Source organism: Stegostoma tigrinum, chromosome 20, assembly GCF_030684315.1.
Source record: "Stegostoma tigrinum isolate sSteTig4 chromosome 20, sSteTig4.hap1, whole genome shotgun sequence".
Taxonomy (NCBI): domain Eukaryota; kingdom Metazoa; phylum Chordata; class Chondrichthyes; order Orectolobiformes; family Stegostomatidae; genus Stegostoma; species Stegostoma tigrinum.
Window position 1 is genome coordinate 47969162 of NC_081373.1, and position 14382 is coordinate 47983543.

Consider the following 14382-nt stretch of genomic DNA (forward strand, 5'->3'; position numbering starts at 1 on the left):
TAACTTGTTACCTGATTAAGCAACACCTCATTTTTAAAATGTTTGTCTGTCTTTTCAAACCGCTTCATGGCCTAACCTCTCTGTGTCACTTCACCTCTAGCCTCAAATGCCTCACCTAAGTCTGGCCTCTTGAAAGTCCCTGACCTTAACGCACCTTATCTGATGAATGCACTTTCATTTGCCTATGACCTAAGCTGTACAACTTCCTCCCGAAACCCTCTAACTTACTTTCTTTCAGACATGACTTGAAATCTCTCTCCTCAACCAAGGGTCAACACACCATCCCGCAGTGGCTCTATTCTGCATTTATGACAGCAGTTCAGCGCCCCGATATCTCTAAGGGGCTAAGGCGCAAAAAGGAAAGATAAGGCAGGGCTGATGTGAGCAACCAACTGATTTCATGTGGTTGTTCTGATTTTATGGGCTGCATCAGACTTTGGGCCATGAAACACAGCAAGATTTCTCATCACATATTAGCAAGTGAGCCTTATTAACCACTCACCCTAGCCATATGGCATCCCTCCCAACTCACTGATGTCCCACTTTTCCCCATGTGCCGCTCCTGGAAGAATTCACCACTCAGCAGGTAACCACTGAAAGACCAGCATTCCTTGTGCCTATGCCATCTTTAGAAGACCTTAGAGCACCCAGACATTGCGGACTGTCAGTCTGAAGCTGCCCTGTACGATTTATGGTATTTGACTTGGACATGGCAGGCAGCGCCCCGGAGGTCCTTTGGGACAGGATGGTCCAGATGCAGGGTTGACATCTTCCTCCAGGATCAGCAGTGGCGGACATGACCCCAGACTGTGCCAGCCTGGTCCACGGTTACCACCTGGGTCAGTGCAAGTTTGGCCATCTGGATAAATGCCCAGTGCTGCGTAGGAAGAAATACTACAATATTCTCTATTTCACCAGTGTGTAAGTGCCACCATCTTCTTTTTGATACCACACACGCATTCCCTCTCTGCTGCTGTAGCAAAGCAAGGCAAGGCTCGTGTTCTCCCAATCTTTCCATTGCCTGCATCATCTTCACTCACTCATTTTCACCCACCTAACCCCTAATACCACTAACTCCACATGTCCCCTGCATTGCCTACTCACTTTGCCAAGACACTTCCCCACCTGTATCAAAAATAACAATAAATGGTACCCACTTTCATCTCCTTTATTATCCACTTCTCTCTTATTCCAGGAGGAAAGCTACCTCTAATAGGGTGGAAAAGTCAAGTTGGGTGGTTGCTGCCCGCTATTCAGCTCCTTTCCCTTTACAATAAGAAAAACCTGACTCATACTGTCTCAAGTGGCTGACTGATTGTGTCCAAGCACCAGGACTGGTACTGGAGACTGTCCCTGACTTACTGCGCCTGGGCCTCCCGAACAAAGGCTGTCTCCTTTGGCTTGACTGAGATTGCTGGCAACAATGACCAACTCCCTGGCTTTGTGTTGTGCTGAAAGAAATGCAGAAATACTTGACAAACACAGATTTCTGGAGAAGTTCAAGGGGTCTGGCAGTATCTGTCGAGAGTGCAACAGGGTTCACGTTTCGTGTTTGGTATGAATTTCGTCAAAGACACTGCCAAATTTCTCCAGTATCTTTGTTTGTTTCAGAACTCCAGCAGCCACAAATATTTTTTTCCCTTTTGTTGGAGAAGTACTGTAATCCTGGTGTTTCTAACTGAAGGAGTAAAAAGACAAGACAAGGCAAGGCTGGCATGAGCATCTCGGCAGGTTCAAAGTGAGAGATCAAGAGGAGAGGATGTCGCGAGTCTGGAGATGCAACCTAGTCCAGCCCATGAGCTGAGCATGTTCCCCTGAGCACGCAGCGTCCTTACATAGAACAGAGAACATTATAGAAAAGGAAAAGATCCTTTGACCCACCATGTCTGTGCTAACCATGACACCATTCTAAACTAATTCCATCTGCCTGCACATGGTGCATATTCCTCCATTCTCTGCCTGTTGATCTGTCGATCTAAATGCCTCTTAAACATTGCTATTGTATTTGTTTCCCTAGCAGCTTGTTCCGGGCACCTATGTGTAAAGAACTTGCCTTGCATTTCTCCTTTCAACCCACTCCCTTTCATCTTAAACCTAAGCCTCCCAGTCCTTGCTGCAACATTGCAATGATATTTGCTGGTACAGCCTGTGGTGTAACATTGAAATACAAAAGCATGCTGTAAATGTATTAGAGATGTGTCACAAGGATTCTTACAGACTGGCACATGTCAGATGCCAGTTTCTATGGACTTGGAGGGTGTGTAGCTGGTGAAGGGTGACCTGAAACACTGGCATCTGGTGTCGTTTGGAGCAGACAATGAATTGAAGTTGCCTGGTACCCATTCTGACATCCATGTCAAGAATTCCCCATGTCTATTTTGCTTAGCATATTTGGTAAGATAGGAAACTGAATATTAATGAGTTCATTGGACTATAGTAAAGTATTTAGAAGTTACAATCCTCCTTAATTGGCAACTTGCTCTGCTTAGTTGGAAACTGGCCTTAAGGCCCTCTTGTGGACTGAGTTCAAGTTTTATGTACTCCCGAGGTGTGCAATATCATCTCTGAATGGGTTGAATGGAATAATATTAACTGGATGGACTATCTCTGTCTTTGGGCTGTCTTGTAGCACTGAAGTAGTGTCCCTAACCCTGGACCGGAAGGCTGAGGTGAATGTCTCACCTGCTTCAGAGGTGTGTATTAACAACTTTGAACAGGTTTATTAGAAAAATATGTTAATCAATACCACCTCCCAGTTGCTAACCATTTTAACTCCCTTCCTACTCCCTGGCTGACATGTCCATCCTGGGCCTCTTCCAGTGCCACAATGATGCCACACACAAACTGGAGGAACAATGCATCATAGTCCAACTCCGGAGCCTACAGCCTGATGGCCTGAACATAGTATTCACCAGTTTTAAAATCTCCCCATCCCCGGCCTCATCCTATGTCTTACCCTCCCTCTCATCACCTTACGCCATCTCACCGACCTTCCCCCAGTCCCAACTCTCTTTCCTCTATTTATTTCTCAGCTCTCTGTCCCCTCTCCAGTCCTGGTGAAGGGTCTAGGCACAAAATATCAAGTCCCCGATCCTTTGGTGTTGTCTAAATTGAAGTTCTACAGTTTAGAAAGAAGGTTGATCAGCAAAACAAGTTATTACAAGTTTGTTTGGTTTCTAAGCTTAAGGTAAAATAAGGGAGGCCACATGACTTGCTCTGCTGTCTGGGTAGTGTTAAAGATCACACAAAGGCTTAGGTTGTTCACTGGGGGAAAATGGAAGGTATTTACACTTGGAAATGTTGAATGATTGTGAGTGCACCCAGTGATGGTATCAAACATATTCAGGTTAGATGCAGAACAGCTTAGATACAAAGCAAAGCTCTTTCTACACTGCCTCAATAATTGTGTTAACAGTGGGGACTCCACTGAAAGTCTCTAAAGTCCCGGAATAGTATTCAGAATGATAGGTTGCACTTTAATTGTCCACTTAGTTCCAAGATGACAGAAAACTAAGTTCTCAAGGATAACTAATTAGCATTTCTTCTTTGACACAGGGCCCATGTGATCCACATTGCTACAGAAAAGGATGCAGAGGGAGCCATTGTAAAAAGTTACATTACAGGCTTTCATAGCGAATCACAGTTTAATATAACTTTGCAAAAATCTGGGAGGGAGGGAGCAGCTCAAGTGCAAAAAGGATTTGACTGTTCATTGTGCAGGAATGCAACGGAAACACACACTTGCGTTAAAGAACCACGTCTGTGGGAAGTTTAAATACGGTTGAAAGATTCTCCATGTAAAGAAAGCCTCTTTTGAATAATAGTTCTCAGATTACAAGTTACCAGACTGCAGAAAAATAAGAATACATCAAGGACAATATAAATTATACATGTGAAGTTTGTGTTTCATTTGGGCTTAAACTAAAATAGGATTTTGATCTGTAGTTTCAATTCCAAGTTGCCTGCAGAGAAATGTTTAGTTCATATTGCTTAGAGTAATTTGTTGAAGTAAATGTTTGTACATTCCAAGCCAATTGAGATAGGAACTAAAACACACCTGTCTTTTCTTTGTGGAGAAAGTTTATGTTTTCTAATCAACTTGTTCAGTGATGTTAATACACACCTCAAGAGCAGATAGGGCTTGAAACTAGGCCTATAAATCAGAGGTAGGGTCACTGCCACTGTGCCAGAAGGGCCCGTAGTGAGAGTTATTGACCTGTTCAATCCTACCCTTCTCATCCCAGAACCAGTGTCATTGCTGCTCCCTATGTATCTGTGCTTAACCAATTAATGCCCACTACCTGTTTCCCTCAACCTTAATTAATACGTTTATAAACCTTAAACAGATGCAACTGACAGATATTAAAAGATGGGATCTTGACGCTCTTTCAGCTATCAACTAGAAGAGTTAACCGTCTCTTTAGGGATTATGACAAGGTTATAATCACCAAGTTGTACGTAAAGCATAACAAGATTATTAATTTAAAGTGAATGAGGAAATCTGCATTGGAAAGATGTATGAGTGAGAAGTTGCTGTAGTTCTGATATTAGAGAAACATGTTACTGAAAGGATGACAGATGTTTGGAAGATCTATGAAGAACAAAAGCAAGGTAAAATCATTGCAATGATACATCACAATACAAACACCCCACAAAACTTAATTTGCATTCTTTATGTGCCTTTGATTGTCCTGCACCCTGCTTCTCTAGCATTTGGCCTCTTCCACAATGTGCTCTTCCCCTAGCAAACCAATTGCTGCTTTAAACCTGAAACCAGAGAGTAGCATTCAAATGGATCCAAGCAGTTAAAATTAGCTGGACCTCTAACAAAGACCACAGCTTGAGAATCTGTGGTGCTGAAATTTAAAACCTGCCCTGATGACCTGAATAGAATTGAAAATCAGACAGGCTATAAAACTCCCAGCCTAACCATTACAATAAGTTAAAATACCTCAGTAACCCACAATACCTAATCCTTGATTCAAATTACAGTGTATATTCTTTGCATCATCGTTTATGCATTCTGCACTTTACATGTAGTTTTAAGTACATAACAAAAGCTGCTTTAAAATTGTTGTGTTTGTGTTGATTAAAGAATATAATAATCTGGTTATTTCCCGAGTCGTTGTGTAACAGGAAAATTTACTGGCATTCACTCATTGCGCTTCATATCAAAATCATAAAACATCTAGTTAGTTATATTCTATTGGCTGTAAACCAATCACATCAACAAACCAGAGATGAAATGGCTCTTTACACATTGCAAAAGAAAATGTTTGTTAGTTTCCTTGATTTATGATGTAATTTATTACTTATCAATGTAGGTTATTTAGCCGTTCATGAAATTTTATGTGAACTCTGAATTGTCGGTTTATGAAACATTAGGTTAAAATATAATCAGATGTATAATCATGTGTTTCCCGACTGCCATGTTACATCTCAGAGTAATTAGATTGCTTATTAAATTGATCATTATGTAAGTCATAAGTATTTAAAGTTAACATACAACGGGAACATGCTCTGATAAATACAATAAACCATATGAAAATAAAAGCTATACTTACTCTTTAAATCTGATATAATGCAACAAGAAAAGAAAGAAAAACAAAATTGTTAACCAGTATTTGTTTTTTCAGTTGAAAATTCATTTCAAAACGTGCGTGTATTTCAATGACCACACTGTAGAGCTAAAATATGATTTTACCAATAGACATGAATGTCGGTTGGAGACAGAGTTGGAACATAGACCCCGGTTATATAATCTGCAATCATCAATATTAAGAGTTTGAGCTTGCAGAGAGAGAGAGAGACAGTCTCATCATTTCAGCTCTCACTTTTCAGATTGCATTTTAATCAGTTCAATTAGTGACGCAGAGCCAAAGGCAAGAAAATAACACAACTATTTTGTTTTGACACTGAGCACAGCATTAAGATATTTGCAAACAATCCAAATTCTGAGCTGGAAATTCTTTCAAGTCAGACAGCTAACCGGCAAGTCTCAATGATAAGCTTCATTCAAAATTCCGTTGCCAAATAACACAACACAGACTTACAAAAAATGAACAATATGTTGCTATCTGCAAAACGCTTTGCAAATAAAATGAAATGAAATGAAATTAAACGAAATCAGCTCCGATGCTGGTGGGAAAGTCTGGGATAATTTGTTGTTCAATGAGTGGCATAATTTATGAAGCGCTAGAAAATGTGAAGAAATAAAATTACTTGAAAATACAAAGTTCCAGACTAAGTGATTGTATAGTCTGACGAGGCAATTTGGAAATAGAGCTCACGTAGCTAAAGAGTGAATGAACACAGTCTAGAAGCCATCTGCTCCGAGATGTCTCGGGGTGAAAGCTTGTATGCAACATCATTGCAGGCTCATTGCTGTATGCCTCGCTGAGGAGCAGTATCCTTGTGAAGACTCAATAAGATCACCTGGAACTGAGGAGTGATGCATTTAAACCAATCAGGGCAGTTTAATGACAGATTAATAGGTAAATATTCTATATTAAATCATCAGTACCTGCTGCATGGAGTAAACAATGGTGCATGGAAATGTCATTACTTCAAAAGTCCTTCAAAGTCTCTTGTATGTACATTACACATACAGCACTACACGTGCTGGGCACATCATCAGCACAACCAACATGAGACTCTCCAAGCAGATCCTCTACTCCCAGCTCCAAAATGGCAGGCAGAGGATTTGTGGATACCCTCAAGGTCTCAGTGTCAAAGTATTCCTACAGACACCTGGGAATCACTGGCCCAAGACTATCCAAAATGGAGGAGAAACATCTGGGAGGGTGTTGAGTACCCTGAGACTTGCCATTGGGAAAAAGCAGAAGCCAGGTGAAAGGAGAGTGCTGCCACCCCAACACCCCACCCACCCCTTCCTCTGGCCCCCTTCTGCCCCGACTGTAATTAGAGCCTGTGGTAGCCACATCAATCTGTACATCTACCTATGGACACAAATTGAGGGTGGGAGAGAGTCATCCTTGTCTGTGATGAACTGCCGATGAACGTAGGGATGACAGTTCCACTATTGCTGGGTGTTATTCCGAGAATTCCCTCCCTTAAAGTATTGTGTAAGCCTCTTTGCCACACAAACTGAAATGGCTCAAGAACTTGGGGCACCATGAGTAGCTTGTTTGCAGATCAGGATGGAAAATAAATGCCACATCATAAAGTGAATTTAAAAGATGTATTTGTACATTTGCCATTACTCCTTCATGCAAGTTATGTTTCTGTTCCTTGGAAATTTAACAATGGGTCAAAGTTATAAATGGCTGTGGAAATAGATGGCGTCAAGATGGTATCATTTCATTTGGAGATGACTAAATCTAACACACAGTTCAAGATGAAAAAAAATTCAATGAGAATGGAAAAGGTCTGATTACAATCAATTGAGAGACACAGTGAATAAATATTAAACATCATTTCCATTTTCTGTTGTTTTGAGGCTTGTGCAGACAGTGAAAGGAACAGGCAACGGTTCCCTTCTGAGCTTTGCTGCACTCAGTATTTAAAGCTAAAAGATACTGAATATTAAAACCAACCGGTAGCAGAAAGAAGTCTGATTGTCTGACAACTAGGTTGCCCTATGCATATACAGAACTGGAAGTGAATGGGCTTGTAATGGCTACTGCCATGTTATGGGTCAATTATAAACATGCCAGTTCTGTGGGCAATGGCTATCCCATCATAAGTGGTCAGAAATCAAATTTAGCACCTTGAGGCGATTTTAAGGTGATTGTGTAGACAATGGCTATAATGTTCAAGTCAGCAATTAAGCCCAGACAATTTTGGGAGGCTGACTTTCAACAGAAAATCAGGGTCTCAGTTCTTCATCTATGATTTCCAAACCTCAACCCTTGCCACATGGCTACAAATGCAAAATAGCCACAAGTGTTGCTATAGACTACCTTGTGCAATGGCTGAGATGGTGTCGAAGGTGGTCCCATCTTGTAAGCCCCTTAAACTTGACAGTCCATCCTTCATCCTTTATCAGCTGTTGAGAGTGAACCCTGGGCACTAACTGGCTCACACCTCAAAAATCAGATGGCAGACATGATATAATGTAAGGTTTTGACCATAAAATGCATCATTGAGCTTCTCACCCCAGAAAGAAATTTCAGCCCCATAGCTCCATATGTTCCTGCACTGCACTAGCTGCGAGGAGTTAGATCTCAGATCCTTCTTACAGCGGGCCAGTTTCACTTAATAACGTTCCATCCAGCCAGCTGGAGAGAAACTGGGAACCAACCTGTGGAGAACTGAATTTCGTTCAACTGGACTTGGCAAGTCAAACTGTACTCTATCGTTGAATCAGCCCACACTGATTAACGGTGACATGAAGGAAAAATAATCCAATTCAAGGCATAATGAATTAAATTGCATGCATTAGTTAACATGTAATAGGTGTATACTCACTGTCTGTAGGTAACCATAACTATCAGAATTGCAGGTAAACAGCAGAGGATGATAATGATAGCCAGAGCCAGTAGAGCACCTTCTGTGTAGCCCACAGCTTGTGCCTGTTTCTGCACATTTGCCACCACGCTCGGCGTGCGGATTTCCAGAATACGACCTCCTTGTCCCAAGTAAGGCTGAAAGTCTTTGTTGATATCTAGAAGCTTGCCGTCTAGAAATCTTTATCAATCATACATACAAGTTGAAGAACAAGATGTAATTTTTTAAATCTGCAGTTGATATTAATCTTAACTTGGCTTAAAAATTTCTCCTTGCATGGTCCTTCCACATACTGATGATGGCTTTGTGGAATCTCAGGGTGACTGATAATAGCACGCTGAATTATGACAAATTTGTAAGGAGTGGGCAATATATGCTGTCCTTGGCTAGGGACTCCACATTCAGAGCCCATGCAGGCATAGAAAGTACAAGTGATATTATCATGGAATGGTGAAATGGGAAACAGGTCGTACAAAAAGTTTAATTTAGAGGTGTGTAAGGTGATACATTTTGGCAAGAATAATTATGAAAAGTCAAATGAGCTAAACGGTACTACTTTAAAGAAAATGTAGAAACATAACAACCAGACATACAACTATTTGGTATTTGCAAAATGCTTGCAATACAATAAAATATCTTGAGGCAATTTACTGGAGGCACAACAGCTCCTTTTAGAGCAATTTATGTGGAGGTGTTTGGTTGATTGTGGAGGGGAGATATTTACCAGTTTCCAAGGTGTCAATTTCATTTTTCTATGTTTATTTTGACAGAAATAATCAAAAGTGCTAATTCAGTTTTTCTTTACAAGGTTAATTGCTGTATCGAGCTGTGCATGTCGTATTGTAGCCAACTGGGGCTCAGTCACAATTTTGTTCATTTCTAGGTATCTCTTGTGGCAGCAGAAATTGCTGCTTTGAACATTTTATTTTGCTTCTCCAGTTTAAATGAGCATCCCTGTCATCACTGTTCCTAAATAATTGCAAACAGTATCCTCCACAAGTCTCATTAATGAGCATATAGGAGAGAACATCAACAGTGCTTTGAAACTGGGCAAATGAACAGTGTCTCAGAACATCTTTATGTGACAGTAGTTTTCTAACAATTGGCAATGTGCAGTACATTTAAAATATTGCTATGCATGTCTCATTAAAAGGAGACTGAATCCCAGTGAAGGGTGTCTTGTATGTTGAAATGTTTACAGATGAGTGAACAGAGGTCCATTTTGTAGAGGCTCCCTCATTTGACTGGACAGAGACTATCACTTGGAAATTTTGTTGAATGTTGAGATTGCACATTTGACATGAAATGCTTACTGGATAGGCTAATGCATTAAAAAATATCAGAGACTGCCTTTCCCACTTCTAACACTGCAGGGGAGACTTAAATACACATGGGCACAGCAAAATGATAATCTATGCTCTGTTTTGGGAATAAGAGATTGATACTAAGAGATAACAGCGTATGAACACAGTACATTTAGAATAACATTCAGCTGTTGCTATTTTGTTTAAGTTATTAGCTCATTAAATGGAAAACATCCCTACTTGAATAATTAACAAAAGAACATCATCTAAACGTGTTAGACATTTAATACTGACCAACAGACAGATCTAACTTAAAGTTTTTGAGATTTGTAGCTCGGCTTGTGGATGAGGTTGTAGACATACTCATCGAGCCAGTGGGTTTGGTTGCAAACGTTTCGTCGCCCTGTTGTGTAACATCATCAGTGTGCCTCTGGTGAAGTATCAGCATTCTGTCGTGCTTATTATTTATATGCTTTGGCTTGTTGGGGTGATTGCTATTTTTTCCAGCTTTGCTCCTCAGTGGTTTATACATAGGGTCTAATTCAATGTGCTGGTTGATGGAGTTCCGCCAACAAACACATTGAATTAGACCCTGCGTACAAACCACTGAGAAACAGAACCAAAGTGGTACCAAACACCCCAACAAACCGAGGCATATAAATAACAAGTGGGACAGAACACTGATGCTTCACCGGAGGTGCACTGGTGATGTTATCGAGCAGGGTGACAAAATGTTTGCAACCAAACCCACTGGCTCAGCAAGCATGTCTGCAACCTCAGATCAAACTTCTCTGTTCAATCTAGATTTACCCCCACAATAAAAAGCCTTTGCTACCTCTCAGCAGCAAACAAATATGTGTAGCACAAGTTAATTTTAGATAAACATGAAAACTGAGCAAATTTTGCAAGAATTAGCACTGTGATATACTCACTTGAAGAGCTCATTCCTTGAAATAGCTCTGTTTGTCAAAGGGTCAATAGCATAAACCATCAAATCTGACTTGGAATAGTCCTCTTCCTGAAAGCCATCACCATGTCTGCGAGGACCAATGGATTCCACTATAACCTTTGCACCAGGAATCTGATCCTGTACGTAACGTTCCAGAATTCTGATAGCACAAAATTTAATTAAAAAAATGTGGGTGACAGAGTGTACCACTTCATATGAACATAGTTGACACTCATGTTCATGTCTCACTGTTGGACATATGACAGCTGGATAGTCAATGATTATTTTAAATCAACCTGTTTGAGTATGCTATAACTCATCCCTGTGGCACTCGTCTCTTCATTCTGATTGTGCCTGATGCACAACCATGACATATGCAGAAGTGGGAACACTACCACAGTGCCACAAGATCCTTGGAGGTTCAGTGTCTAGATACTAAAGCCACCCTACCTCTTAAAGCTACTTGGAGGCAGGGGATGTTGAGCAGGTCTACATGTCAAAGTGAAATCCTCAAAGAAATCACAATGCAAGGCCTGCGCTTCATTTAGGTATCCCTGTGATCTTACCAGCCCAAAACCAGCAGGGCTAAAGACAGGGTGGTTGACTTGGGAACATTACAATGCCAGGGACTCAAAGGAATGATGCTTGATGGAACTGGGAGTTGGAGATTGAGAACACTACTGCTCTTCCTGGGTCACAAGGAACTCCCTCAAAGGTAGGCTTGGAAAACTGATTGGTCAATGCCTCCTGCCACCATTTGGCTTTTAGATTTCATACCAAGTGGGTCTTTGTGGATCTGCAGTAAAATCATATTGTGGCACAAATCCTAACATTTTGAATTTAGTGGCTGGTAATGGGAGGAACCCAACAGTCAAAAGTCAGTGAAGGTGAAAAGGCAGAAGCTGTGACTGGCCATTCTGGTCTTAACCAAGCACTGATGAGCAAGAACATTAAAACTGAGATTCAGGTGTCCCTCTATTATACAGATTCACTCTGACAGAGATGAAGGTCAAATCTCAAAAACCTAATAATTACATACAATTTTAAAATAAACAGCAGTGATTTCCTCAACAATGCTTATACTGTATTAATAAACCCAAAATAAAATTTGTGGGTGCATTCAGTGGCTAAATTTGCAAAGGATTAAAAAAAATCTACAAATTTAGCACACGTGTATAATATGCTCTCTCACATTCTCTAACATTATATAGTTATCTGGGCAGTAAAAATGACAAGATAATAAAATGTGAGGCTGGATGAACACAGCAGGCCAAGCAGCATCTCAGGAGCACAAAAGCTGACGTTTCGGGCCTAGACCCTTCATCAGAGGACTGTTAATTAGCCCTGGTTTAACAAGGATAATTGATTGTTAATACTTAGCCTGATACTACTGGAAAATGTATTGTTAAAATACAGAGGTTGGGAAACAGAAACCTTTAGATTGATAAGGTTGACTAGGACTTGACCATGACAGAGAGCTAACATGAGGATTGAAACAACCTTTGAAACTCCACAAAGGAGAGGCAGAAATATCAGCGTGCTTTATCACGGAAGTGAAGGACACATTGTTATCATTGTCTTTAAGTCATTTTGAAAGATTTCAATTATTGCATGGATGTTAAAAAAAATTCCAGATACAGTAAAGCCATCTTGATAAATAAAAGAATTAAAATGTGGATAATGCATTTCAGGTGGAGATGTCAAAGATAACAATGAGGAAAAGTTGCTTTCACACAGGTCGGCGAATGCATTTTCAAATCTCTCCTTACTTTCGACATGATGAGTATAGTTGGGTGAGAAGTTTAATGGTAATGGTTACGTGTACTTGCAGAAAACAGGATTCTTATACAGTGAAGCATGTAAGTGGAAAAATAATTAGCCCAACACAAAATAATAGGGCATTAGATTTTCTGTAAAAACGCAAAATGCTGGTTAGAAGTATATGACTCACAATATTGTATTTAATTTCTGCCTGTTTGTCCAAGGTATTGTTTGTGGAGAGGAAAACAACACATAGAGACCAAATACCGAACTACAGGAGCAACCACCCCAACACCCACAAACGAAGCTGCATTAGAACATTATTCCAACGAGCCACCACACACTGCAGCACAGAGGAACTACAAAGAGCAGAGGAAAATCACCTATACAGCGTATTCAAAAAGAATGGGTACCCTATGAACACAGTCCGCCAACTCCTCAGCAACAAACCCAAACAAACAGACAAAACGGGCTCAGAAACCATAACCACTCTCCCCTACATCAAAAGCATCTCGGAAATGACTGCGAGACTACTCAGACCTCTTGGCATCATGGTAGCCCACAAACCCACCAACACACTAAAACAGCAGCTAATGAACTTAAAAGACCCTAGATAGACAACAAGCAAAATGAATGTCATTTACAAAATTGTGGTCAGAGATAATGGGAACTGCAGATGCTGGAGAATCCAAGTTAACAAACTGTGTGGCTGGATGAACACAGCAAGCCAAGCAGCATCTCTGGAGCACAAAAGCTGACATTTCGGGCCTAGACCCCTCAAGGGTCTAGGCCCGAAATGTCAGCTTTTGTGCTCCAGAGATGCTGCTTGGCCTGCTGTGTTCATCCAGCTACACACTTTGTTATCATTTACAAAATACCTTGCAAGAACTGTGACAAACACTACATTGGACAAACAGGCAGAAAGCTAGCCACCAGAATACAGGAACATCAACTAGCCACAAAGCAACATGACCCACTATCACTAGTATCCTTACATATAGATGAGGAAGGACACCACTTTGATTGGGACTACACATCCATCCTAAGACAAGCCAAACAGAGATGCGCATGAGAATTCCTAGAATCATGGCATTCCAACCGGAACTCCATCAACAGACACATTGATTTGGAGCCCATCTACTACCCTCTGAGAAAAAGAACAGGAAATGACATCACCAACGCAAGAAAACCTAAACACGTAGATAGAAAGCGGAACATAACACCAGCGCTTCACCGGAGGCTCACTGATGATGTTAACTAGAATGGTGACAAAACGTCTGAAAACAAACCTTCCAGCTCAGCGAGCAAACTCACATCCAGAACCTCAACCTGAGCTACAAATCTTTGCAAAACTCACTAGCTGGTCCACATGCTGATAATGTCTCAAATGATCATACTTTGGCAGGAGTGAGAATGAGGGAGAAGAAAGCCAGGTGAACTTACTGTCAAACCAGATACCAAAACATAAAAAGAGAGGCAAAGAAAGGTTGGGTCAAGACTTCTTTTCCTTGGCACAAGCATGGGAGTTCTTATTGCTCACATATTTTTCATCTTCACTAAATTATTTCTGGCTATCTCTATCTTTTTCCAACTGTACCTTTCTTTTGTTGTCAGTTGTCCTAGGTGGCACAGTGGCTCAGTGGTTAGCACTGCAGCCTCACAGCACCAGGGACCCAGGTTTGAATCCGGCCTCAGGCAACTGTCTGTGCGGAGTTTGCACATTCTCCCTGTGTCTACATGGGTTTCCTCCCACAGTCCAAAGATGTGCAGGCTAGGTGGATTGGCCATGCTAAATTGCCCGTAGTGTTCAGGGGTGTGATGGTTATAGGGGAATGGGTCTGGGTGGGATGCTCCAAAGGGTGGTGTGGACTTGTTGGGCCAAAGGGCCTGTTCCCACAC

At 41.1% G+C, this 14382-nt stretch overlaps 1 protein-coding gene across 1 annotated transcript in view; it reads right to left on the bottom strand.

Moving 5' to 3' along the window:
• pcdh15b (protocadherin-related 15b) overlaps positions 1 to 14382 on the bottom strand; it is a 799002-nt gene that overhangs the window by 73215 nt on the left and 711405 nt on the right. Inside the window, exons 32-33 of the mRNA XM_059653150.1 lie at positions 10706 to 10882; positions 8431 to 8649 (exon numbers count right to left, since the gene is read on the bottom strand). Coding sequence (XP_059509133.1) covers positions 8431 to 8649; positions 10706 to 10882 — 396 coding nt within the window. The remainder of the gene's footprint in view (positions 1 to 8430; positions 8650 to 10705; positions 10883 to 14382) is intronic.